Source organism: Myotis nattereri (genome assembly GCF_964212035.1).
Source record: "Myotis nattereri genome assembly, chromosome: 17".
NCBI classification, from domain to species: domain Eukaryota; kingdom Metazoa; phylum Chordata; class Mammalia; order Chiroptera; family Vespertilionidae; genus Myotis; species Myotis nattereri.
In genome coordinates this window covers 14,584,353-14,610,023 of record NC_138092.1, presented here as the reverse complement: position 1 = coordinate 14,610,023, position 25,671 = coordinate 14,584,353, and the positions used below count along the sequence as shown (strand labels likewise).

At 35.8% G+C, this 25,671-nt stretch overlaps 1 protein-coding gene across 26 annotated transcripts in view; it reads right to left on the bottom strand.

Annotated features, from left to right (window-relative positions):
• RIMS2 (regulating synaptic membrane exocytosis 2) overlaps positions 1 to 25,671 on the bottom strand; it is a gene marked incomplete at its 5' end in the record, with an annotated part of 342,653 nt that overhangs the window by 69,421 nt on the left and 247,561 nt on the right. For 7 of the 26 annotated variants that reach the window (XM_081111196.1, XM_081111205.1, XM_081111200.1 and 4 more), the window contains one exon: positions 15,567 to 15,739. The exons of 13 other annotated variants lie outside the window; for them this stretch is intronic. In XM_081111196.1, coding sequence (XP_080967322.1) covers positions 15,567 to 15,739 — 173 coding nt within the window. Of the gene's footprint in view, positions 1 to 14,464; positions 14,705 to 15,566; positions 15,740 to 25,671 lie in introns of all 26 variants that reach the window. 6 more of the 26 variants (XM_081111185.1, XM_081111199.1, XM_081111198.1 and 3 more) reach the window with 3 other exon arrangements.

Below are 25,671 nucleotides of genomic sequence, written 5' to 3'. Positions count from 1 at the left end.
CACTTACTTCCTTACATGAGGAAACTGTGGAGTCACCGCTAACTTACTATGTGTCACTAAATAACATTTAAAATATCTAATTATAAAATATTCCATTATTAAGTATGTCTTTTATATTGGCAGTTTGGTTTAGTTATTGTATTATAACCATTTAGCTGTCCATGTTCTCCATTCGCTTTGACCTCCTCACGGTAAACACTGTTTTTCATCCATCTCAGTATCTCTCTAGACACTATCACAATTGCCAAAATTAGCAGCTGGAAAAACAGTTGGGGAAGGAAAGGAGCAAAGAGAGAAATGGAAGTGGAAAGAAGGGAAGAAGTTAATTGGTTCATTTGCCTGTCAAACACTTGCTAAGAAGAAAGGCCACTTGGTTAATCTACTCATTCATTGCTTTCTATATTTCAGTGGTGTGATGGTGGGAAAGGACTGGATCTTTTGCACACCTATATGCAGTGCTATTACCCCCACAGTGCAATGGAACTAATTATGTTTTGACACTGAAAAATGTGATATTTTCTAGGTATTTTCCTTTTACCCTCATCTTTTTTTTTTGTATTCTAGTTTTAATTATACTGTTGTAAGGCTAATATCCCAATATTTTTCCTAGAAAATGTTTTAAAATTTTTAAATAAAAATAATTGCTTAATATCATTATATACTGTGTGCTATAAAATGAACCAAAATAGTGAACATGAATATCCTTTAATTTTTTTAGTTAAGTATTTGTTTAATCTAAGGAAACACAGAATAAGAATGGGACAGTGTGGAAGTTCCCTAAAAAAATAAAAAATAGAACTATCTTATGACCTAGCAATTTGCATTCTGGGAATATATACTGAGAAATCCTCAACACTAATTTGAAAAGATATATACACCTCTATGTTCACTGCAATGTTTTTACAATAGCCATGATATGAAAGCAACGCAACTGCCCACCAATAGACACGTGGATTAAAAAAAGCTGTGGTACATACATACAATGGAATACTACTTGACCATAAAAAAGAATGTAATTCCCATTTGTGACCAAATGGATGTATAGACAGTATTATACTAAGTGAAATAAGTCCGACAGAGAAAGACAAATACCGTATGATTTCACTTACACGTGGAATCTAAAGAACAAAATAAATAAACAAACAAAATACGAACAGATTCACAAATACCCTGAACAAACTGAGGGTTGCCAGATGGAAGTGGTGGTGGGAGAGATGGGTGAAAAAGGTGAAGGGAGTAAGGATTTACAAAATAGTTGTGGGGATACAAAAATACAGGGAATGTAGTCAGTAATATTGTAATAACTATGCATGTTGCCAGGTAGTTAGTACAATTATCAGGGGGATCACCTGGTAATTTATATAACCGGCTAACCTCTATGCCAGCGGCTCTCAACCTGTGGGTCGTGACCCCTTTAGGGGTCGAATGACCCTTTCATAGGGGTCGTCTAAGACCATCGGAAAACACATATATAATTACATACTGTTTTTGTAAATCACTATGCTTTAATTATGTTCAATTTGTAACAAAGGGTTGCAGCATTAGGAAGGTTGAGAACCACTGCTCTATGCTGTACATGTGAAACAAATATAAAAGAAAAAAAAAAAGAATGAGTTATTGTTCTTTATTGGCATATAGAGAAATGACTAGCGTGTCTTCACTCTCATGAAGATCAGTCGAGAAACACATCTCAAAATTACCCAAATGGAGAAATAAAACACAGATGAAAAGTCTCTAGATTGTTTTTCAAGAAACTGTCAGTAACTAACTTGAGGAATTAAATGATAATTATAAATATACTTTATATTATTGAGTTAACAGCAAAAATATTAAGCAATCATTTTTTAAAGTTATAGATTATGATCTAGCTCAGATTTTTTGGAGTTTAGATGAAAAGTTCAATGTGGCTTAAACGTTAAAATTATGTAATGACCTAAATATGAACTTTATAGGTGAAAGAGACTTAAAGATAAGTTGGTTTGTTTTCTATATGATTGAGAAACTAAAGAAATAAAAACTTGCCCCAGGTCTTACAGAGTGCTCACATCCAAATGGAATTAGAAACTATCCAATTGAGTGCTATTTATACTAGGACATGTGGAAATATATTAGAAAATTATTGGATATTAATTCTGCTCATCACAAAAGTGCTCTATATTTGTCTAAAAATACAAGAGCTTTACTATGCTGGAGAAAAATTATCGAGCTTTGAAATAATGTTATTAAACATGACAGAAAATCTCAAACAAAATTTCTATCCATACATTTTCTATCCATACATGCATTTTTTCTGCTGTTCAAGCAACAGATGTTTCACTATACATATATATATATATATATAAATTGATTTCTGAGAGGAAGGGAGAGGGAGAGAGATAGAAACATCAGTGATGAGAGAGAATTGTTCATCAGCTGCCTCCTGCACACATCCTACTGGGGATTGAGCCCACAACCCGGGCATGTGCCCTGACTGGGAACTGAACCATGACCTTCTGGTTCATAGGTCAGAGCTCAACTATTGATCCACAGTGGGCGGGCAAAGGTTGTATCACGTTTGTGGGCTCTAGGACACTGTGATTTTCCAGTCACCATGGGTTTTATTTTGAGTGCGACTGTAGTAATGTGACAGGCAGAACGGCTGGACTGCCCTTATCCAGCTTGGCCTGGGAGCACGCGCTCGTAGGCACCGGTCGGGAAGAATTAGGTCATACACGGCCAGAACAAACGTGCTATCGCACAAACGTGCTATCTGTGTTGTGAGTTTTACTTCAGAGAGAACGCTGAGAAGTCAAATTCAGAAATAAACAAATGTGAATAACATACTTTAACTTTTTTAAACTTAAAAATAATATTTTTACTAACATTTGGACAATTTTACTCTAACAAATAAGTGAATATTAGGGCATTTTTGAAATTATTTGCAAATTTTACTCTTCAAACTTGTGGGCAAAATGTACTTTGCCAAACATTTTTCTTTAACTGAACTGCTATATATGTAGATTAAAATAAATGTGGATTTACAGCATACCTGTACACTAACCATGGTTAGAAAAAGACTTTTTAATGCTTAGAAGCTATAAGAAATCATGAATTTTCTTCTGAGAATATTTTCCTACCTTGTACAGTGCCAAAAGAGTCACTTGATTCTTATGGTTTCAATTTATTTCAAAGGCTTTCTACAGAGAAATAGGAGGAACACTGGACTTGGGTGTCAAAAGGTATGATTTCCATCACTACTGACACTTAAATTATTTAATACTAGGAGCCCGTTGCACAAAGACTCGCGCAATAGGCCTTCCTTCCCCTGGCTGCCGGCTCCGGTTCTTCTCCGGCACCCGGGGCCCAGGTCTTTGGTCCGGCCGCAGCAGAGAAGCCAAGCCTCTTCAGTCTTCAGTCTTCACTCCGGCTGGAGCCTTCAGTCTTCGCTCTGCGCCTGCATATGCAAATTAACCGCCATCTTTGTTGGGTTAATTTGCATAGTCACTCTGATTAGCTGGTGGGCATAGCGGAGTGACACCAATTTGCATGTTTCTCTTTTATTAGTGTAGATTGGGAAATTTAGATAACTTCTTATAACTTCAATTTTCCATACACCTGCACTTCAATAAGTAGTTTTAAATGATATAATTGATTCATTAAAATGTTGTACTAAGGGGAAGTATTATTATTGAATCAACATGCTGTAAGTACTTTATACACTTTCACTCTATATTGTAATCTATTTCCCTTCTAGACTTTAACGCTTTGAGGGAAGAGACTAGGTTTGTTAAGCACAATTTCCCCTGTTTTAGCACAGGATCATGCATCAAGATTACACTAAAAAATTTTGCTGAATAATAAAGGGAATTTAAGGTATAAAATAATTTTAATTCCAAAATCATTAAAAGTCAACTACATCAAACTATAATATAAACCTTATCTCTATCATATTACTTTGTGAAATTATAATATTTTTTAATATTTTGGAAATAATTTGTCTTAGACAAAATGTAAGATAAACCCTAATCTGAATTGTCTTCTGGCAAATTGTTAAAGTTTTTATGAAATATGCAGTTTAAAAAAGCTAAACAGAAAGTAAGAATTTTATAAACTTATTTTTCTTTTCCATTCCTTTTATTTCTTTATCAATCTCCACTATTTATCAAATCCTTATCATATGCCAGGAACGATGTTAAGACCTTTAAAGATATAATCTCATTGATTTTTCATGACAACGCTGTAAAAAGGTTACTTTATCATCCCCAATATGTAGGTGGGAAAGGGCAGTTTTTATTGTTAGGAACTGGCAGCACCAGGATTCAATCCAGTTCTGTCCGAATCCAGAGCTAACTTCTAGCCATTATGCTATATTATCTCTCATGCAAATTTTGGAGAACTTAGGCATTATTCTGTATAATGCTAAACATAAATTTGGATGCTGATAAGTGATGTTATGCTTACTATGAGTTAGTGTAACATGGCACCATGTTCTTATTCGCAACTTTGCAAAGCAAGCCAGCTAGACAGTTCTCTACACATGATTGGTGAGCCATGAAAGGTAGCAATTCATTCTCTATAATAAACATAAAAAAAGCTGGTCCTGATTATATGCAGTTGTCATCATCTATGCAAAATATCTTGAAAGGAAGTTTCAGAAGACTGACTTACAAATTTTCCATCTCCAAATGATGATCATTATTTTATATGTAAATATGCTGTATGAAGTCTCACAATAGTGAGAGAAATCCTAGAAGGAAAGATAACAATTTATTCTAATATAAGGCGAGAGGAGAAGATTTGACTTTGGGTGTTGGGCACACAGTGCATACAGATCTTGTAACATAAAAACGCACACCTGAAGCCTATATTCGTGTTGATCAATGTCAGTATGGCTGTTCCTCAACACACCCTGATCAATTTAATAAATAAATATTTAAAAAAGAAAAAAAAAAGATTGAAAAATACACAATTAAATGGAAAGATATTCCATATTCATGGATTGGAAGAATCAATAGTTAAAATGGCTGTATTACCCAAATCAATATACATATTTAATGCAATCCCTATCAAAATACCAATGTCATTATTTAAAAAGAAATAGAACAAAAAATCACCAGACTTCTATGGAACCAAAAAAGACCCCAAATAGCCAAAGCAATCCTGAGAAAAAAGAATGAAGTCAGATGTATTACACTATCTGACTTCAAAGTTATACTACAGAGCTATGATAACCAAAACAGCATGGTATTGGCAGAAAAACAGATGCACAGACCAATGGAACAGAATTGAGAGCCCAGAAATAAAACTGCAGGTATATGAGCAAATAATTTTGACAAAGGAGCCAAAAACATATAATAAAGAAAAGAAACCCTCGCCAATAAATGGTACTGGGAGAGTTGAAAACCACATATAAAAGAATGATACTAGATTACAGTTTGTTCCCTTCTATAAAAATTAAATCAAAATGGATCAAAGAGCTAAATATAAGATCTGCAACAATAAAGCACATAGAAGAAAATAAAGGTACTAAACTTATGAACCTTGGTTGTAGAGAAAAATTTATAAATTTGACCCCAAAAGCAAGGGAAGTAAAGGCAAAAATAAATGAATGGAATTATATTAAATTTAAAAAGCTTCTGCACAGCAAAGGAAACCACTAACAAAACAAAAAGGCAACCAATGGAATGGGAAATGATATTTGCAAACAATAGCTCCAATAAGGGGTTAATACCCAAAATATATAAGGAACTCATACAACTCAACACCAAACAAACAATCCAATTTAAAAATGGCAAAGGACCTGAACAGACACCTCTCCTAAGAAGACAAACAGCCATCAGATATATGAAAAGATGTTCAACTTCAGTAGCTATGAGGAAAATGCAAATCAAAAGTACAATGAGATACCACTTCACACTTGTTAAAATGGCTATTATCAACAAGATAGGTAATAACAAGTGGAGAGGTTGTGGAGAAAAAAGAACCCTCATGCACTGCTGGTGGGACTGTAAACTTGTACAACCACTATGGGAAATAGTATGGCGGTTCCTCAACACACTAAGAATAGAGTTACCATGTGACCCAGCAACCCCTCTTTGGGGTATCCACCTGAAAAACTCAAAAACAAAGATATATGTACCCCTATGTTCACTGTAGCATTATTCACGGTGGCCAAGACATGAAGAAAACCAAAGTGTTTGATAGAGGATTGGATAAAGAAGATGTGGTACATACACACTATGGAATACTACTCAGTCATAAGGAAAGATGGAATACTACCATTTGCAACAACATAGATAAACCTTGAGAATATTATGCTGAGTGAGAGAAGTCAGTCAGCAAAAGCTAAGAACCATATGGTTTCATTCATGTGTGGGCTATAAAACTAAATAAATGCTAATTGACCTTTTAAATCTATATAATCATAAATTGCTATTTTCTCCATAACGAAAGTGATTCATCAGTAATAATGAACCTATATGGGCATCTCTAAATTACACTTTCTGTGTGATAACAGGATAGCATAATGAGTCACCATAAAAACACAAGCTAACAGAAATTGCTAATAATGACTACATTACAAGGTCAATTACATTGTATAAATATTTAAAAATTTATGTAAGATGTGGTTTTGAAGTAAAAATAGTATGCATTTGCTGAAAGGACCACCCTGAAAATGTGGTGACAGCAAATAGCAAAGTAAAAGCTCTATTGCAAAGCTACACCCTTACTACTCATCATTCCTACCCCTTTTACTTCAATAAAACACTCAATCTGCATCTTGTCTTCATGAAAACCTGGTGCATCACTGAACACACTGCTTCCCCCTGAAGTCCTTTCTAGTGATAAATACTTACTCTTTTTCATAGGTTGCAATATTTCTGGTTACTGGCTACTTTTTATTGAATATTGTTCTTCTACTTTTATTGAAAAGTTTAAATGTCTTTACAACTTCTGACTTCTGACTATGTCAATATATACCTCTCCTTTTCCCCCCCTGTCATCTGATGACCTCACAGTCACTGACTGATTCACTGAAGTCCTTAGAAGTCTTTAGTCTTCTTTTCGATTCTCAATCTTACCACAAGTCTATGAGATTTAAATATTCATTAAGAAGACCCAACCAGCTGCCTAATAATTCCAAAACTTATGTATCTATGTATCTCCAGTTACCTTCAGATTTATCCTTTTTATCCCTTACTCATTCCAATGCTCTTATCTTAGAATTTGTCAACTAATAGAATAGCTCCACCACAAAAATCTTAAATTTTAATGTCACATTCTAATTAAAACCTCTTATACTTCCAGCACCCCAAACTTTTTTTGTTACTACATCATACAGTTTTCCAATTCTTGGATTTTCTCTATATTCTCCTAGTCTATCAATTCCTGTCTGCACTTTTCTTCCTTCTTATCAAGAATTGACATCTGCATAAGTATCCTCAATTTCTTTCCACTGCTATTTTTCTAACAACCTCCACATTTATCAGAACTCCCACTCCCCAACTGAATTCTCAGTTTCTCCACTTGGGTTGGCTCAGTGCTGCTAGAAATGATCACACTGCTTTTACACATTAGTGTATCTTGAAATTGTTTGTCTCCAAACTTCAGATGGATCTGCAGGACTATTCATCAGCCCTTTAATTTGTCCTTGGTCAGTACTTTTCCTGTTTCCTTCAGTGATTGTTACAAACGTTCAAAACAAATCTCTAATTCAACTTCCAAATTGTTATATTCTTGTCTCTTTTGGGTTTGAGAAAATTAAGAACATCAGGCAGTAATAGCCTACCTTCCAATTCCCTGTTAGTAACTGATCTATTTTTATATCTGCCTTTCCTCTGATTTGAGCCAGCCCATCCATCTACGCTTCTGACTCTAGGTCATCCTCCATCTTTAGGTTCTTACTGGAATAGCTATGCCTTCACATACTCAATCTTCAAATGTTCCTTCTCTTCAGACCACATACATGATCAAATCTCAAATCTCTCACTTTCAGTGATCTCATAAAAAATTGTGAAGTCACATGCACAGTTTACCACACATAGAAAGATAATATGATAGAGAAACAACATTTAATCCAATAATTTTCCTAAATTTTTATGAGAATAGCTTGCTTAATTATAAATTGAGAACAAACAATACATAGAGAATTCACAATTTAGGCCAACTATTATATTTATGTGCAAAGGATAAATTTTTGACTGTAAAAAAAATTATTATGTTTTCATGAGAAAAAGGCATGTGTTTTATTCATCTTTAGCATCATAGTGATGTTAAAATGTATGCAAACATTTTTAAAAAGAGAGATAAATAAATATTCTAGAAAAAGGTAGTTCCTAAGGAGTATTGGAATAGATGAAAATATGCTTGACAAACTAAACCATAAACAAAGTATAATTTGCATTTTATAACACTATTCTCATATTTATTGGGGAAACAACACAGATTATAAGTCCCCCCCCTTTTTTTTACAGAGACTTTCTTTTGAGCAATCTAAAAAATATAATTCACATACCACAAAATTCACTCTTCAAATAATAAGATGGCAATAAATACCTACCTATTAATAATCACTTTAAATGTAAATTGATTAAATTCTGCAATCAAAAAGTAGCTGAATGAATAAGAAAACAAGATACATATATATACTGTCTTCAAAAGACCTACTTCAGCTCAAAGGACAAACACATCCTGAAATTAAGGGGATGAAAGAAGATATTTTATGCAAATGGAAATGAAAAAGAGCTGTGGTGGCAATACTGTAGCAGACAAAACAGACTTTAAAACAAAGGCTATAATAAGAGACAAAGAAGAACATTACATAATGATGAAGGGATCAATTCAAAAAGAGAATATAACCCTTGTAAACATTTATGCACCCAACAAAGGAGCATCTAAATATATAAAGAAAATATTAATAAACATTAATGGAGAGATTGACAGTAATACAGTCATAATAGGAAACTTTAACACCCCATTGACATCAATGGATAGATCTTCTAGACAAAAAGCCATCAAGGAAACAGCAACCTTTAATGATACATTAAACCAGATGAATTTAATTGATATTTTCAGAGATTCACCCCAAAGCAGCAGAATAAACATTTTTTCAAGTGCATATGGAACTTTTTCCAGGATAGAAAACAAATTAGGATACAAAATAAGTCTCAAAAAATTTAAGAAGACTAAAATCATATTAAGCATCTTCTCTAATCATAATGGTATTAAACTAGAAATCAATTACAAGAAAAATATGAAAAACACATGGAGGCTAAATAAAATGTTACTAAATAATGGGTGGGTTAACAATGAAATCAACAACAACAAAAACCACAACAAAGACCTTGAGACAAATAAAAATGAAAACAAAATTACCCCAAAAATATGGGACACAGCAAATGCAGTCCTAAGAGGGAAATTCATAGCAATTCAGGCCTACCATAAAAAAAATCTAAAATAAGCCATCTAACCTTACACTTAAAGGAACTACAAAAAGGCCAATTCCAAAATGAGTAGAAGAAAGGAAATAATTAAGATCAAAGAGGGAAAAAAAAAGACTAAAAATACACAAAAGATCAATGATACTAAACAGCTGGTTTTTTGAGAAAACATAAACAAGATTGATAAACCTTCAACCAGACTCATCAAGAAAAAGAGCAGAGCAGTGCTGATAACACCAGTCTCCCCAGGCACCTTCACCATCACTAGGTGACCTAAAGAATTAATGACCTTTCAAAAAATGAAACAAAAAGCAGACATGACCTTACCAACACCAAAGAAACATCCAAGCAATAAAGAGGAAGACTAATAACCAAGATGCGGACATTGGAATGTTTACGATTATTCTTTACGAAACACGTACAAAACGAGAATGTCAGCCAATATTTCCAGCAATTTTTCTCAAACGTCTGCACAGAAGACAGGAGAGCAACCTCCCCAGTTTCGGCAACCACTAGGTTTATATTTTTTTTTCCTGGTTTTTACTGTCTTGGTAATATGAATTGAAAGAAGATATTAATACCACATGGGAAGAACCCCAACCAAAGAAATCTGAAATATACAGTAAATGCTTTTTTCTTCCCTTTTCTAGTTCATTTTGGATGCTGGTGCTAAACTTCCAAGTGTCGTGATTTAAAAAGAAATTTTATGCTCTTCTTATTTATTTCTAGAGGAGGGGAGGATAACATTTTTGCTTTCTTATGCGACTCTCTGAAAATGTGCAGCATGAAGTTCCTCAAGAATAAAATATTTACCTTTGGGCGTGGGGGCGGGGGGTAAGGGGGAAGACAGGGAGGACCCAAATAAATAAAATCAGAAATGAAAAAAGGATAAGTAACTACTGACACCACAGAAAATACTATACAAAACAATTACATGGCAAAAAATTGGGCAATCTGAACGAAATGGGTAACTTCCACGACGGAATCAAGAAGAAACAGAAAATCTGAACAGACCAATTACAATCAACAAAATTGAAGCAGAAATGCCTTAGAACTAAAAATTTATAGAGAATAAGTTTCTTAAATTTTTTCTTTTGTCTTATATCTGGAAGAATGAATAAGAATCTAGTTTAATGACAAATATACCAACATTGTTGGTTTTGACAATGCTACACTTTCAGTATTTGGTTTTGTATCTTTCATTGCAAATTTAAGATCTTTTGTCAAGTGTCCTTGTGAGTTTGCTTAGGTATCGTGATCCATTTTTTGGATATGGAGCTACCCTTACACAGCCACCACCAAGGCTAAGAAACTGCTTCAGTCTCAGGCTTAAAAGTATGATGATATTTCATTTCCATTTCCAATTTTAAGTACTGTGCCTAAAGGAATTTTTTAAATAAGCATTGGTTTAATGAATAATTGTTCCCTATGTCTTATCTTTTTTGTGGCCAGCTTTACCACATATATTTGGTATGTAATCAGCAAATATAAACAGATATAAAATTTAAAATACAGACGTACATGGAGAAAAATATTTTAAATGGCAAATGTAATTTCATATTTTCTAGAGTTCACCATATCATCATTAATGACTTAGAGGCATTTTACTAGACCTATTCAATTTTTATGTGTATAAATTACAAATAGCTAAATATGAATATATTATTATCAACTTAGAAAAAATGTTATATTCAAGTATTTAATGAACTTTCCTGAATCTATATTTTGCTATTCATTTTCTACGTGTACATTCAAATGACATATGTTAATTTAACTTAGTGTAACACACAAACATGTGTAGCATGCAATGAGACCTGCATACTGCAATGAAAATAGCAACTATAATCAATTTTGTTCACTGCAGTCACTATGTCAACTTTTAGTAGTAACAGTACTATAAATACTTTAACTCTAAAGTGAGAAAAAAAATTTTTGTTTATAAAAACATGGATTTCAAGTAAAAGGCATAAAACGTCAATGGTGTATTATAGGATACTAGAGGCTCGGTGCACAAAAATTTGTGCACTTGGGGGGATCCTTCAGCCCGGCCTATGCCCTCTTGCAGTCTGGGACCCCTAGGAGGATGGCCACCTGCTGACTTAGGCCCGCTTCCTGTGAGACTGGGCCCAAGCTGGCAGTCAGACATCCCTCTGGCAGCCCGGAAGCCCTCAGGGGATGTCCACTTACCAGCAGGGAGCAGACCTAAGATGCAGTCGGACATCCTTAGCGCTGCTGAGGAGGCAGGAGAGGCTCCCACCACCACCGCTGTACTGGCAGCTGTTAGCCTGGCTTGTGGCTAAGCAAAGCTCCCCCTGTGGGAGCGCACTGACCACCAGGGGACAGCTCCTGCATTGAGCATCTGCCCCCTTGTGGTCAGTGTGTGTCATAGTGACCAGTCATTCCCAGTCATTCTGCTGTTAGGGTCAATTTGCATATTACCTACCCTTTTATTATATGGGCTAGAGGCCTGGTGCACAGGTGGGGGCCGGCTGGTTTGCCCTGAAGGGTGTCCCGGATCAGGGTGGGGGTCCTGCTGGGGTGCTTGGCCAGCCTGGGTGAGGGGCTGATGGCTGTTTGCAGCTGGTCACACCCCCTTTAGGGTGGGGGGTCCCCACTGGGGTGCCTGGCCAGTCTGGGTGAGGGGCTGAGGGCCGTTTTCAGGCTGGCCAACCCCTCCAGCGATGGAAGCTCCCAGCCTCTCTTTTTCTTTTTCTTTTTTTATTCTGGCATTTATTTACCTCCTATAGTTGAAACTTTGTTGCTTTGAGTGGAGCTCAGAGCCGGCCAGGGTGGGTGGGAGGGAAGCCTCTTGCTTGCTCCAGCTCCGTGGCCACAGCCGGCTGAAAGCAGGTATCTGGGGTTTATTCACCTCCTATAATTGAAACTTTGTTGCTTTGAGTGGAGCTCAGAGCTGCTGCGGCAGCTTGGCTTCCTCCATCATTGGGGCAAGCAAGCCTCCTGCTTGCTCCAGCTCCGTGGCTGCCGGCCGCCATCTTGGTAAGGTTAATTTGCATATAGTCGCTCTGATTGGCTGGTAGGCGTGGCTTAAGGCGTAGTGAAGGTATGGTCAATTTGCATGTTTGTCTTTTATTAGTGTAGGTGATTATATTCCAATAATGTATAAGCGCATATGTTGTTGTCAGTGTTGAAACAATGTACGATTGTTTTTATTAACTATTGAAACAAAATGACACTGGAAGCACTCAAACATATTCCCTCTCAGAATAAAGATCATCAGTTTTATTCTAAGAAATGAAAGCAGATTCAAGATCCTATGTTGCAATCACTAGTTAGTGACACCACCATTTTCTTATAACAATTGCAGTTGACACTCTGGCCACCTCATGGAATATGTGTTCCCTGGAGAGATAGCCTGGCCTCCTTCAGTCTCCAGAAACATCCTATAGTGACTAAAGTTGAATACTGTGCCTAATGACTCGAATTGCTAGGCATGTACCACCATCTTTCCCTTTTCCCTGCAAAATAATGTACACTTTTGCTGAAGAACATGATGAGGAAAATAATATTAAAAATTAGGAACTTAAGGTTACAATCTTCTCTAAACCTCTGTCCAAGCCAGGTATGCCCAAGATGCTTTTGGCTCTAGGCAAACACCCATGGACTCGTGCGTTTTCAGTTATACGGCATATACAAAAGAAAACACAGCAGAGACTCACATTCTGCTCTGCTTTTGGAAGAAAGAAAACTCTATCTGTTTCCAAGGAAAAATTGGAAAGCTTTTCTCCGTGAATTCATGACAAAATGATCCTATGCCCAATGAATCAGAAAAATGGTCTTTACTAATAAACTAATGTAATTATCAAAAGTTAGATAAAAAAGTTGGATTGAAAAATAAAGACAAACTGAAATTAATAGTTTAGACTCAAATCACAAAATTGCCTAATTAATATTCATTATTAGTTTAATGTCTGTTATACAGAAACTTTCATAGAGCAGGTATACTTAAATATACCAAGCTGAGACAAAAAGTATCATAGACAAACCACTGAATTGTATACCCAAGGGGTAAGCATCTGTCCTGATGATCTTTCTCATTCATTATAAGTAAAGCACAAACTGAGATTGAGTTTAGATATATTAATTGCAAAAACTGCCTTATAATAGGGTGTTCTTATCAAGCAGACTCTACAGAATCAAATTCTGGACTGAATAGCAGAATCCCCAACTCCCCCAAAAGGTGCATGATTTGCGATCCTGTCTCAGATCAATGTACGTGGGGAAATCTCCTCCCCGGGCAGCAGGCTGACGGCTCTCTCGGACCTGTGCTGGCCTCATCTTCACTGTAAAGACAGCTTCATGCCGAGTGCCTTGTGTCATAAAAACGAAAGCACCGTCGCTTTACGCCTTGCTGCTGGTGTTTTCCCCTGCCTTTGCCCCCTGTTCAAATTTCCTTCTCTGGTGGTGTCTCTACCTGAATGCATTTTGAGAGGGGCCTAACCAGGGTGCCTTCTAATGATCCCTGGGGCGCCTACCTTTGCTTTTTAGCTGTTCTGCTTTGCAATCTTCCTCAAAGTTGATCCAGAACCCACCAGAAGACGAAGAGGCAAGAGAGCCAGTGACTGAACAAAGCTTACTTGTCGCTATTTTTCTACTCCTTTAAAAAATTCATTTCCAGTATGTAACATTTTTAATAAAGTAGGCTAAATTTTTTTAGCCCTTCCAGAACTTCTTTTCAAAGGTTTTAACTCCACAAATCAGGAAGATTACAGTAATTCAGGCTTAAACCCCCTCCCCTCCCCCCTAAAAAAAAACAACTAAAAGGAAATTTAAGTTTGATTCAGCTTGTCCTAAATAACGGGAAAACCAATGAACCAGACTCTCAGAACTAGTGGATACAAATTAAAGACTATTTAAGAAATTTATTTGATAATATTTTTACCAACATCTTAATTAGTTGTATTAGAATATAAATAGATAAAATGCAAGAAAATAAACCACCATGTAAAGGGCAAAATAGTTTTCATAGGTAGGAAAAAGGACTACATTACTAATGGGAAATGTCTACAAAAACGAGTGTATTTTACCTGTCATCTTGTGAGAATCGCCTCTGCAAATCCTCTTTATTCCACTGTTCTTTTTCTTTCCCTTGCTCATGTATATCTTGTGTTTTTTCCTCGTCTCCTGATTCTCTGGTTTTCTCATGATTAGACGTTTTTGTAATCTCGTTCCCTTTCACATGCTCATTAATTCTTTCTTCCTTTACCTCATGAACTATCTCTTCATGCTTATCCCCTTCTTTCCCTCCCTCTTCTACTCCCTTTGGCCTTTGAAAGCAACACAAATTGAAGGAAGGCATGCAAATAAACACAAAAAAGGAAAGAAAAAGTAAGAAAAAAAATGCATACAAAATTAAACAGAAAGGAAATGAACACTATGAAAACATAAATAACAATGACATCTTTTAAATGTTGAAACTTTTTTTTCCAGTATACCAGAGAAGCGCCTATGTAAGTACCACAATCATAATTGTTCCTTAAATCCTATTTTCCTGCTACAGAGTTGCATGGAAAAAAGTTGTGGTCTCCTCATTACAGTTTTTTTATATATATATACATAGGAGTAAAAATAATTTAGCTCGGGTGCCCATAAACTCTATGGGTATGCATATACAAACATAAATATTGCATTTATAAATTTTGAGAGGCTGAAGACTTTTTCCATGCATTTATAACAGCTTCAGGAGGATAAGGCGTATCCTACTAAAAAAGTAGTATTTTTCTGAATTCCTGAAATATACTCATCTAGGGGGAAAAACCCTCCAAATACTATTTTTCACATTTCTTAGAACATCAAAATATTCAAATTTTCACAAAACCATCACTTTAACCTCAATAAATGTGTAATAGAATTACTCTTTTAAAATAGAAAACATTAACAAACAACTAATGATATTATTTCAAGTAATCTAGTAAGAAAGGTGTTGTACGTTCTCTGAAACTTGCCTGTGCCAGAAGTTTGAAAGGCAGAGCAAAATATTATTTAAAAAAAAATAATACGTACAGAAGTTCTTACTGCCAAATGGCACACATTAGCCTTTAGAACAGAGGATTTTAGGTTTATCCAAAGAAACATAAAGACCTTGTCATACACATTGAGAAGCGTTTCCTGCGAAAGTCCCTTACTCACCTGATTTTCTTGCTTCCTCTGGGCCGTTCTGATTGGACGGACATGTAGCTTGTGCTGCTGAAACGAGAAGCACTACTAGTCCTGGAAACCGCAGATATATCACTTACATCACTGTCCGAAGATTTAGTGGAAATATTATCTGCCCCTCTATGAGGATCCCATCCTGATCGATACTGTTAACACAGATTGACAAATACGCAGAAGTTGTCAGTATTACCATACAGAGCAATTATTAGCTTCTCCTATTTCAGCACTTTATTATCCACAGAGGATACTGCAAAACCCCCACTCAGTTGCATATAAAAACAAAAGTGAACGGCAATTATCCTAAAAGAAAAATTCAATTTGCGTGAAACCTTTGTTTTTCAGCACAGGCAATTAGAGCATTTCACCACACCCCAATGAAGGCCGTTAAAATAGTTTCACCACAGCAATGGACTCAGGGAAGGACATTTAGGTAAAATCTGGGAAATAAACATTTGGCTTCATATTAGGAAACAGAATATTTTTATTTCTGAATAAAATTTGAAAAAAAAGGTATAATAAAGTTGCCACTGTGACTTATTGAAACCCATTTTTCTCTTTAATCCATTATGCTTCATTGAAAACCTAGAGATAGTACAAAACCTAATGATTAAAACACTAACTTTTTCTAGAAAAGCCAAGAGAAAAGAGAAAGTTTAATGTTTGAAAGATTACTGGAATTTTGATGAATCCTAGAAATACTAGAAAAAAAGTCATTATTATTTACAATAGTTCAAACTTCCTGGAATGAAATAATCAGTTATGTGGCACAGCCAGGGTGCAGGGTGTTCTGGGTGTTCAAACATTCTGGTAAATGAAAAGCCATCATAAATGCTTTATGTTAATGACATTGGGATATAAAAAAAAATAGTAGATTCTGGAGTCTGGACAACCTGGAATAAGGACAACCTCTTACTAACTGGGTAAAATTGAGCAAATACTTTAACCTTTAAAACTCTGTTTAAAGTAACTAGTGCCCCGGTGCAGATTCATGCACATTGAAAGGAAATTAATTAGCAGGTGGCCAGCGGGGCAGGACTGGGTGAGATGGGCCGGACACACTCTGGAGCCAACCTCCCACGGTCCCTCCCCAGCCGGTCGCACCTGGGGCAGCGCTGCAGCGCAAAGGGTATCTGCAGAGTGAGCAGGTCTCTCCGACAGGTGGGGTCCCTCGGCCTGGCCTGCGGGGATTGGGATGAAACTGGCTCTCTGACATCCTCTGAGGGGTCCTGGATTACAAGACGGTGGCACTCCGGAATCAGGCTCCCTCCTCTCTAGTTCTGGGGTGTGTCACCTGAGAACCGCAGCTGCCAAGTCACCGCAGCTCAGGGACTCCTGCATTGAGCGTCTGATCCCTGGTGGTCAGTGCGTGTCATACCTACTGGCCGGTTGGTCGGTTGCTTAGCCTTTTATATATATAGATAGGGATAGTATCTTTTTTTTCAGGGTTGTTTTGAAAATTAGAATACAGTCTATCCTTGAACAACACGGAAGTTAGAAGAGTTGACTCCCGAGCAACTGAAAATCATCATATAACTTTGATTCCCTCAAAACTTAACTGCTAATAGCCTACTGTTTACTGGAAGCCTTATTGATTACATAAACAGTCAATCAATACATATTTTGTATGTTAAATGTATTATATACTGTATTTTTACAATAAAGTAAGCTACAGAAAATAGAATGTTATTAAGAAAGGAAGAAAAAATACATTTACTGTATTTGTTGAAAAAATCCGCATATAAGTGGACCTGAACAGTTCGAATCAGTGTTGTTCAGGGTCAAATATAATACATGTCTGGTCTCTGGCATAATGTAAAGAAATTCAGCAAGTATTATTACTGTCCTGATGGCTATTACTGGGTTAAGAGCATGTCTGTTAATAGATTTTTCTTTAATTATGTGTACTTCAAACATATACTGAAATATCTGTATCTGTCAATTTTGCAATAGAGATTTTTCTAACCATAGAAAGTGTTCACAAAGCCTTAAAAAATTTAAATATTGAAAAATTTTACTTTAAATGAAAATGTCCTCAGCCATAGTCAGCCATTGCCTAGAATAGCATTTCAATGGGTAGGTCAACATTAACTATCTTAGCACACACACTCACACACACACACAAACAAACACACAGACACTGTATGTATTTGTTTCATCAAATATATTAGCAGAAAATTTGATCTCAAGTTGGGACATAAATGGAAATACTTCATTTTATTTATATATTTTTGGATATTTATTTCATTTATATGATAAATGAACGTTTTAAGAAAATTTTCAAAACTATTAAACTGGTCAATGGATACAGTTCTGTGTTTTGGGGGGCTATATTGTTCTTATTCTTGTTACTGATAACAAAAAGAGAAGCCGTCTGATATAGCTTTTAAAATATTTTAGCATTGGCTAGATAAGCAGTTTTGGTATTACAATTTTTTTCTTTGCAGTAGGTTTGGTATTATATTTTTTCTTTTGCTTTTGTTCATGGGATTATAATATCATCTAAGTTCAAATGAAAAATCCTAAAGTTTAACTCTAGGAGGTGGTAAGGGTAATATTATAATCACTATGAGCAATTGCTCTGGGATGAGACTGAATCAATGGTCTGAATCCTGGCTACACAAATTATTAGGTATGTGATATTGGGATAATTATTTCCATGATTCCATTTTTCATCTGTTATAAAGTGAATAACAACCATACCCATCTCCTAGGCTTGCTGCAAGGATTAAATAAGATGATGTATGCAAAGCACTTAGAAAAATACCTGACACATAACAAGTGCTTCACACATAACAAATGATGATGATAATGATGATGCTGATGATTAGATAGTAACTTGAACACTGGCTTAGTATCAATTCTAGGAATGTCTTTATCAAAAGAGGTATTAGTTAGAAATACCCAACAATAAATATATTACTTTACGGATGCTCTAAGCTTCAATAAAAATACAACTATTTCTACATATATCCAATAATTTTGTTTCAGAAAATATTTCTATAAGGCTAATTTTAAACGTGAAACCAAACTTCCCCACTAACTCCTAGTATGTACTCAGGCCTCACCTTCCCATCTGGCCAGGTTCATCCATATCCCACCACCTTACAGGGAATTACTCCATTCCCACCTGCACCATGAGTTCTGCCTCAGCAGGAAATATATGACGCTTCTTGGCTGACACAGCTGCTCTGTTTTTCATTTATCTCCCTGCTGCTTTATCCTGAGATCCAAAACCGCCTGGAAACTTGTGCTCCCGTGTCTCCCAACTGGCTCTTTTCTGATTTGTTCTACATCCTAACTGCTTACTTGACTTCTGAATTTCAGTCATTAGGATCTGACTATGCATACTTTAGCCTTAGTCTTTTTAGGCAGTCATGACTTTTGAACCTGCTGCTATGATCCATGGGTGCATACAGGCTGGCTGGCCTCAGAGGGAAGGTAGGGGAGGGTGGGGGAAGGGAGAGAGAGCAACCAAAGGAATTGTGCATATAAGCCTAACCAATGGACACAGACACCAGGGGAATGAGGGCATGAGTGTGTGTGTGTGGGAGGGTGGCGGGGGCGGGGGGGGGGGTGGTGGTGGTGGAGGGATAAGGACCCACATGTAATACCTTAATTAATAAAGGGGAAAAAAAGAATTTGTGTGTTTTTTAAATACACATGGTGTACATTGCACATATCTCTGGCTAAGACCTCTCAGATAATCTACTTTGCTGAGCTAAAATTTTGGATGTGCAAAATTTAAGGAAAGATATGATTCTATGTACTACAGTTTTATGCCTTTTATATAATTCGTCACACAACACCTCTTGTTATAGGTGGTGTGTGTGTAATAGGTGTGTGTGTTCATGTATAATTTTCTAACTCTCTATTAGAATAAAGGTTCTTAAAGGTCAGGACAATATCTTCCTTATCTTTGGAGTTCTTTTAGCACTGAAGAATCAGGTATTTAATTTAATTTAAACTCACGTTTAGCTTTCGAACCAGTAAGATAAGAATAAATCCCATTTTAACAATTATTGTGAGGAGTAAGAGAAATATGACTCAGCATACCCAATAGTGAGCTTAGCACATAGCAGTGACTAAAAAGTAGGTCATTAAATAAAAGACTGAATGGAAAAATTCACATAAAGGAAAAACACAAACGAGGCAAAATCTCCAGTGTGATGGCGACTCTGCCGTCTGCTCAAGGCCTGAACCAAGTACATCTCTCTGAGCACTTCTAAGCAGCCAAGCATGTCTACCTTTGGCGCACAGCTCAGGTTTCTGCTACAAATACACACATGAGCAACAGAATGAGAAATTTGGAAAGTAAGACATGATAAGAAAAATATTTTTATAAATAAAACTTCAGAACTTATCTTAAATATGTTTAGAGTATAACATCTCCATATATACAATTCACAAAAAGGCCAGAACAAAGTAATGGATGACCTAACACTGTTTACTTCTAAGATGGTTCATTTCTTTTGCTTTAACTAAATGTAGTTTTGCTTGTCTTAATGTATAATAAACAAAAGTTATATATTTTCATAGTGAGATAGAAGCAGCTAAATTATTATTTTACCAAGGTAAAGAGTTATAAATGTGAATAAGTTCATTTATTTAGTTAGGAAAGAGTTGGTGTTGTCTGGCACTATAAACAATGAAGGCTTAGCATGTATTAGTTTATAGCTGACGGATGAACAATAAATATGTTCATCATTCTCCTTAAAGGAAAAAAACAAAATTTTTTTTGCATAGGATTACACAATCCCAGCTGAAAACGGTGCTCTGACTGGAGATCATTAAGATCTTGTAAGAGAGCGAGGAAGCTTTTCCCGACAACATTTGATGCTTTGTCCATTACTATTAAGCAGATCATGAACTAGAAAATTTTACAGGAAATTATTATTGTTCAGCATGTTCCGGACGCTAAGGAGTTTCTAAGTGGCCAGGAGAAGTTAATGTTCTTTCTATTTACCTAAGATTAGTGAAAAGTAACAGCCTATCTGCAAAGCCCTTTTGAAAGAAAAGTTTGAATTAAAATGTTGGAATAATATTCTGGAGAAAAGAAGTATATTCAAATTTCTAAAATAAAACTGTTACTTTCTCCAGTATACTCACTTGACATTTTTAATTAGGTAATTTCCCAATGATTTCTCTACAGCATCTGAGGAACTCAGGTTGTTTGAGCTTTGTACATGAACTTCTCAAACAAAACATGTGGGCGGAATTATAAGAGCTCCCTTAAGCATGGCTAATCTTCAATTTAATAAATCTCACCAGAAAAATTGCAATCTGTTGTCTAAAACTCTAGTCCAAGAATTGATTAGTTGCAAAATACTGGGCAATAAGAAAGCCCAAGTTTGAAGAAAAAAGTGTTATGTCATGGAGATGTCCTTGTAGGACTATTGATATATTCGGGGAGAAAACACATTGAATAGATCAGAATATGAGGAAAATTAGAGCAAACACAATATTTGGGAGAGAAAGGAGAGGCTGAAGTTGTGGGCAGGCCTTTGATATCAGTGTGTGTGGGGGGTGTGTGTGGGGGGGTGGGGGTGGGGGGATATAGAGGAGATAAGAACAGAGTAGAGGGAGTCTTGGCACTGTAGCCAATGGAAGACCCGTGTGAGCAAGAAAATGTTCTCTTTCTTGATATCCTATTTTTATTTCATATCATAATTCAAAGAGCGTAGCTGTTGTCTTTTGATAATACCACCATTGTAGATACTCTCTCAGAGGAGTTACTTCGAGGTGATTTTTTCTCTGTCCCAGCCAAGTCTCTTACCAGTGCCTGATGTAAATGCTGCACTGAGCAAAACCTGTTTGTCAGAGATAATTCTGTTTAGATAGGACTCCTAAAGAGGGCATTGTGTGATAAAGAGGGAGAAGACAGGAAAGGCACAGTAAAATGAGGGTTAATTTAAGGTGTAGCCTTATAAATCTTCAAGTGAATCCCAACTAGAAAAGTCTTAATTCCTTCGGAGAATTACTGCCTTGAGTGTTCCTAAACTACTTTAGTCATACCTTTGTGATAGTTCTATCATATATCTGTCTTTGTCTCTCATCTATCTATCTATCATCTATCTATCTATCTATCTATCTATCTATCTATCTATCTATCATCTATCTATCTATCTATCTATCTATCATCTATCTCTACCTATCTATCTATCTATCTATCTATCTATCTATCTATCTATCTATCTATCTATCTATCTATCTATCCCTACCTATCTATTCATCCATCTACCTATCTATCCACCTATCCTGCTAGATTATAAACTCCCTAGTATTCCCATTATCTAGATCAGTGCCTGGCACTTAGTAGGAACTGAATGAACACTGTATGAATAAAAATGAATGGAATGCTTGTTTTATCTGGGAGATAGATAGATAGATAGATATATAATCTCCAGTATAAAGTATCTTATCAGAGTATATAATACTGTGATCATAACTGAATAGTTTAGTCACCTAATTCTTTCATTCTCCGTCGGGAGTATAGGCAGTGGTGTACCAGCATATGTTTAACAAACAGCTATCCAAGGGGGAAAAGTTCTGATTGTTGATTTCTGAGGAATAAATACTCCCATCACAGCTGATTTCAAGTTACATGTGGTCACTATACACAGAGTTGGTGCACACCACAAGATGTGTGGTTTAGGAATACACACATTGTTTGTAGGACTCAGACTCCAGAGAACACAATGAGTAAAGACAACAACATATCAGAACTGTAAATTCGTCCTCAGTAAATCTTGTGAAAGATGGAACAGCAGGAACAGTGTAAGGTAACAACCCCCAATTGTAGAAAGGATAAGCCATTAGCCTAGAGGCCGATACTTTTGTCTCTTGGTCTGAAGGAAAGTTATAAGGTTAGTTACTTTTCCTGAAGAATGTGTAGAGAAAGAATTCTTGGTAGTAGTCAGTTATGACTTTCCCAAAGGCTAGCACAATGGGAACTCTATGCCTGTTATTAATAAGTTGCTCCTTGAGAAATGTCATCCGTTATTTATTTCCCTTGATTTCTCACGATTTTCAGAGATGGGAATGCCAGTTTTGCAACAAAATCCCAGGCTCAAGATCTCAGGTAGATGCAGAGCTCACGCGTTTGCCTTTAACAAGTGCATTTGCCACTTTCCTCCTCAGAATCCATAACTTCTCACCCACTTATTTCTACCATTTACTGCAACTGTTCTCAAAAACAAACAAAAACCACCAATAATATCTTAATTTACCAGCCAGTAGTGTATTTTCAGTTTTCTTCTTTCCTGATTTTGCTGTTACATCTAATGTTGTTGAAGTCCACTCTCTTCCTGAAACTTCTTCATAATGCCTTCTCAGATAATGTCATTCATAGCTCCTCCTGTCTCCCCACCTATCCTTTTTAATCTCCATTGCTTTCTTTGCTTTCTCTAACTTGATTTTAAATTATATTTTCCAATAATTTCAATTGTTAGCCCTCTTTTCTTTTCACTATACATATTCCCCACTGGTGATCTAATCCATTATCTATCCATTTTAACTACCATATAAGGACTACTAAATCCTTATCTTTGGCCCTCACTTCTCTCCTAAGCTTCAGACCTGTATTTCCAGATTCTAACAGGACATCTCTCATATGTTATTTTGCAGGTACATCAAATTCAATGTGGCCAAAACCCAATTTATTCTCTTTCACCCAAAGCTAGCTGTTTTTGTATTGCCTATATTTCCTGCATTATTTAACAGGCTCCATATCCAACTAAAACCTGGAAAATTTGTAAGTTATCTTTGACATCCCCTCGAATAATATCCATTCTAATCAGTCAAGAAATATTGCTCACTCATGTTACAGAAACAAGTATCCCAACTTTTAGTTATTTGGGGCTTATGGATGGGTTCTTGGTCTTTCACATTGGTTATCAGAGTCTATTACATTTATTTATTTGTCACAGTTGCTGCTGAATGCCGACCAATATTCTTTCTCCCCTTTCGTTCTTTACTGAAAGAATCCAGATTTACTTTGGTTGTCTAACAACAATAACAAAACAAAACTTCATTTTCCAGAATCCCTTGTAACCAGAGTGGTCATTTGCCTTGAGTCTGGCCTCTGAGATACAAGCAGGCATGGGGTTTTTGGAGTACAGTGAGCTGACTCATCTGGTATGGCCATTTGCCTTTCCCTCTTGACTTTTCTTTGGAATTGAAGCAGGAACAGGGAGCTGGAAGACAAGCTCTAAAAACAGGGAATAGTACCAGCTAGGGCTACTGATTAGATTCCTTGTTTGTGGAAAAAAAAATTCTGTATTTATTTAGATAGTTTTGTCAGATTTTTTGTTATGAATATCTGAATGCAAACCTGAATGTAGGCCACTCATTCTGTTCTGTGTCAGAAAAATACGTTCTGCCCTCATGGTATAAAGGGATATTCTTTAACCAGCAATATCGATGAAAACCATAATATAGCCATCTGATTTTAATGATAAGAAGCAGTATATCATGATGACCATGGACTATGAAGCTGAAGGATATAAATGTGTAACTACTCTCCCACTATGTAATCTTGGGCAAGTCTCTTCTCTGAGCCCATTGTAAGCTTTTTAAAGAATATTTGTCATGATAATAATTAGGCATAGCCCATGAAGAAACTAAAGAAGCTCTAAATTGTGATCTCAATTTTCATCATCATCATTCAGCTACAATCTCAAACATTTTATATTGACTTAAAAAAAGCTATGAAACTTTTTAAGTTCCTAATTCCATATCCCACTTAAAAATAAGTCATTGTTCTTTGACATTAGAGTGGCTGATTTACTTACAGTAGGATAACACCAAGCCTAACTTGGAAATTCATGGTTTTTTATTCTTAAAGCTGTTAACCTGGGTTACTTTTTATAATTATGTTTATACTTGGCATCAAGAAAAGTTAAACCAAGGAATGTAATAATTGATGACCATAACACTAATAATTATTAAAAATTGAATAATGTTTGTAGCTTACAAACAACTTTCAAATATTTCCTATATCATTTTTTCCAACATCTAAGACAGCTGTTATTTTTAAATTTACAGGTATGCATTACCACTTAGACATTTATTAATTTAGATGTAGCCATATAACATAATCTTTTTCAACAGCTTTAAATTTTTTTTTAATTTTTGTAGTTTATTTTCAGTGTTATTTTGTATTGGTTTCAGGTGTTAGATTCATTTTTATATCCTTTATTATTCCTGAAATTTCTGCTTCAATCAAGAAGTGTTCTCAAAGTTTGTTCTTCCCAGACTCTTGAATGTATTAATAACAGTATCTCATTCTGACATAGATAACATTTCATTTATATTCAAGCCCAGAGAGAATAGAACTGACTGTCTGCTGCCAGTCCAAACCAATGAGCCCTTTATTTCTCCAGAAGAGAGAAGAGTCACTGTTAAGACACTTATACCATTATTATGACTAGAACATTCTCTAAACCTGCAGATTAGAAACCTGCAGAAACCTATCCAGAATTAAGAAATATCACAAGGAAATACTTCTTAGCCATAAGAATTCCTGATATTTAGTCTTTCTTAAATATCTTCAAATATTATATGGCTCATCACATGATGTTTGTTTATTTTTTAGAGAATATTTATAACTTTTATTAGGATATAGGTAGAGATATTACAGATACTAAGTGGCCAGCTAGCATTCCAAAAGTGGAGCAAGGTCCTGGGAATCTGAAGCAGGTGGAACACAACAAAAATTAATGGGTTGGGAATATTAAGTGGGGCTCCCATCAAATATTCATACTTTAGAAAATAACAGAGGAACTCAAAGTACTTGTGTATGAGAGAATAAGGACTAAATAATAGCCTGAAAAACTTGGGTGTTGAAAAACTTGAAAGGGCCTGAGAATTACAATGACCCATTACATTTAGGATAGGGCAGAAATCATTACATTCTGTTGAAAATCTGGAAGAGGCCCACTACTCTCATTCCGTATGTGAGAAGACAGGGCACTTCAGCAGGGCTTGCACTAAGAGCATTTGGGATGGAACCAATACTCAAACCATGGCAAGGAATAACAGTTATGTGTTGCCTGGACTAGAGCAATAGCCTATGCATGGG